Source organism: Hevea brasiliensis, chromosome 11 (assembly GCF_030052815.1).
Source record: "Hevea brasiliensis isolate MT/VB/25A 57/8 chromosome 11, ASM3005281v1, whole genome shotgun sequence".
Lineage (NCBI taxonomy): Eukaryota > Viridiplantae > Streptophyta > Magnoliopsida > Malpighiales > Euphorbiaceae > Hevea > Hevea brasiliensis.
This window is the reverse complement of record NC_079503.1, coordinates 72,669,515-72,672,109: the sequence shown is the minus strand read 5'-3', so window position 1 is coordinate 72,672,109 and position 2,595 is coordinate 72,669,515. Positions and strand designations below refer to the sequence as shown.

General features: G+C 38.8%; 1 protein-coding gene across 1 annotated transcript; it reads right to left on the bottom strand.

The window, feature by feature from the left end:
- Positions 1–941: 941 nt before the first annotated feature.
- LOC131170272 (uncharacterized) lies at positions 942–1,583 on the bottom strand. The gene is made up of 2 exons (XM_058129329.1): positions 1,296–1,583; positions 942–1,196 (listed from the first exon to the last, which is right to left on the bottom strand). The coding sequence occupies exons 1-2, from the start codon at positions 1,581–1,583 to the stop codon at positions 942–944; spliced, it is 543 nt and encodes a 180-aa protein (XP_057985312.1).
- Between the last annotated feature and the right edge of the window lie 1,012 nt (positions 1,584–2,595).

Genomic DNA, 2,595 nt, shown 5'->3' with positions numbered 1-2,595 from the left:
CTCATCAATCAAATTCAACTAATCTATCCTTGATTGAACCCATTCAGCTTTGTCTAACCCTGCCTCCTTTAGAATTTTCAAAGAGGAAATCTCCACCTCCACTGGTAAAATAGCTTCCATTCCATAGCAAGTATGGAGTTGCCCTAGTTGACATTTTCACTGTAGTTTGATAGGCATGAAGGGCAAATGGAAGCATATCATGCCAATCCCTATAAGTGATGGTCATCTTTTCAATTATACATTTGAGATTCTTGTTGGCAGCTTCTACAGCTCCATTCATCTTGGGTCGTTAGGATGATGAGTTGAGATGATGTATCTTATATTGATCAAATAACTTTTAAACATTTGGGCCATTCAGATTCTTGGCATTATCAGTGATGAACTCATTGGGAAGGCCATACCTACAGATGATGTTATTTCTGAGAAACTTCAGAAATGTATTTTGAGTAATGTGAGCATATGAGGTAGCCTCGACCCATTTAGTAAAATAATCAATGGCCACCAAAATGAACCTGTGTCCATTGGATGCCTTTGGATCAATTGGACCAATTACATCAATGCCCCACATTGCAAAAGGCCATGGTGGGACATGATTATAGAGTCGGTGAGGCGGGACATTCATCCGGTCAGCGTAAATTTGACACTTGTGACATTTTCGGAAATACTCAATGCAGTCCTTTTCCAAAGTAGTCCAAAAGTAACCTCGCCTTAAGATTTGCTTGGCCATCATGTACCCATTGCTATAAGTAGCACAATTCCCTTCATGGGTTTCAAAAAGAAATCTTTGCTTCTTTTGCATCCACACACCATAATAATTCTCCATTGGAGCTTCTCTTGTATAGGATTTCGCTACTGGGAAAGTATCCCAGTGCTAACCTCCTGATTATTCTTCTTTCATTTTTACTTGCTCCAGGAGGGTATTGCCTAGTCTTGATGTGCGTCTAGATGTCATGATACCAAGGTTTGCCATCTGTCTCTTCTTCAATCATAAAGCAGTATGTTGGCTCACTCCATGCTCTGATTCGTAATAACAATGTTATCTGTCCCTCCTCCATTTGAGTCATCACAGCTAGAGTAGCTAAGGCATCGACGAATTGGTTCTTGTCACGGTTCAGGTGAGTGAAGGAAATTTCTTCAAACTCCTTGATTAGTTTGAGGAGATATTTTTGATATGGGATCAGTTTTGGATCTTTAGTCTACCATTCCCCTTTGACTTGATAAATGATTAGAGCTGAATCCCCATACACCTCTAATTTCCTTATCTTCATTTCGATGGCAGCTTGTAAGCCACTCACGCAGGCTTTATATTCTACTACGTTGTTGGTATAGTCAAATCTTAGCTTGACAGCTATTGGAAAATGTTTCCCATCTGGGGATACCAGCATTGCCCCATTCCCATTGCTGGATAAATTGATTGCTCCATCAAAATACATTTCCCACACCTCATCTGGTGCCTCAGCATCACTGTCTACTGTATTAATATGCTCATTTAGGAATTTGAAATCCAGAGCCTTATAATCGTCAATTGGGTTTTCTGCTAAGAGATCAGCTATCACGCTTCCTTTTATTGCCTTTCTTGTCATGTAGATAATGTCATGTTGAGAAAGTATGACTTGCCACTTTGCTATTCTTTTAGGTATGAATGGGCTTTCAAATACATACTTGATTGGATCTATCCTGGAGATGAGCCACTTTTTATGATTCAACATATAGTGTTTGAGTCGATTCGCTGTCCATGCCAACGCACAACAGGTCTTTTCTAAGAATGAATACCTTAATTCGCATTCGTTGAATTTCCTGCTTAAATAGTAAATGACTTTTTCTTTTCTCCCAGTGTCATCGTACTGCCCTAGAACACAACCCATTAAACTTTGCTGGACTGCCATGTACAAAATTAATGGCCTGCCTGTCACTGGGGGAACCAATACAGGTGGATTTCACAAGTAATGCTTAATCCTTTCGAAGGCCTTTTGACAAGCTTCATCCCACTTCGCGGTATTGTTTTTCTTTAGTAATTTGAAAATGGGTTCAGCCTTAGCGGTGAGATTGGAGATAAATCTTGAAATGTAGTTCAATTTTCCCAGGAAACTACGCATATCCCTTTCTGTCTTTGGGGATGGCATTTCTTGAAAGGCTCGAATCTTATCTGGATCTACTTCTATTCCTTTCTCACTGACTATAAACTCCAGTAGCTTTCCTGATCTGGCCCCAAACACACATTTTGCTGGGTTCAGTTTTAGTTGATACTTTCTGAGCCTTTCAAATACTTTTCTTAGTACCTGGACATGGCTTTCAATCCCTTTGGATTTAACGATCATGTCATCCACATAGACTTCCACTTCATTGTGCATTGTCACACCCTACTCCTCGTAAGATGTAACATGTTCCTGTAGTACACCTAATGAATTACCGTACTTCACCTACCGGTAACCCATTAAATATACTACAAGAGATTTTAAAACAATTTTCGTTCATTTTGAAATTGATGGGTAAATTTTTTTTCAAATTTTAAAAACCTTTATTTAAAGTCCAAACATAAATTAAATTCTTAGATATTTAAAATCTCCGTAATTTTTGCAAAAATTTCGGCAGAGT

What these genes read in the sequence shown, in the direction of transcription:
- LOC131170272 (XM_058129329.1), bottom strand. Translation starts at nt 1,583, where the DNA reads ATGACAAGAAAGGCAATAAAAGGAAGCGTGATAGCTGATCTCTTAGCA. An exon ending in TAGTAGAATATAAAGCCTGC is followed by an intron (nt 1,197 to 1,295) that starts GTGAGTGGCTTA and finishes GGGGAATGGTAG; the next exon opens with ACTAAAGATCCAAAACTGAT.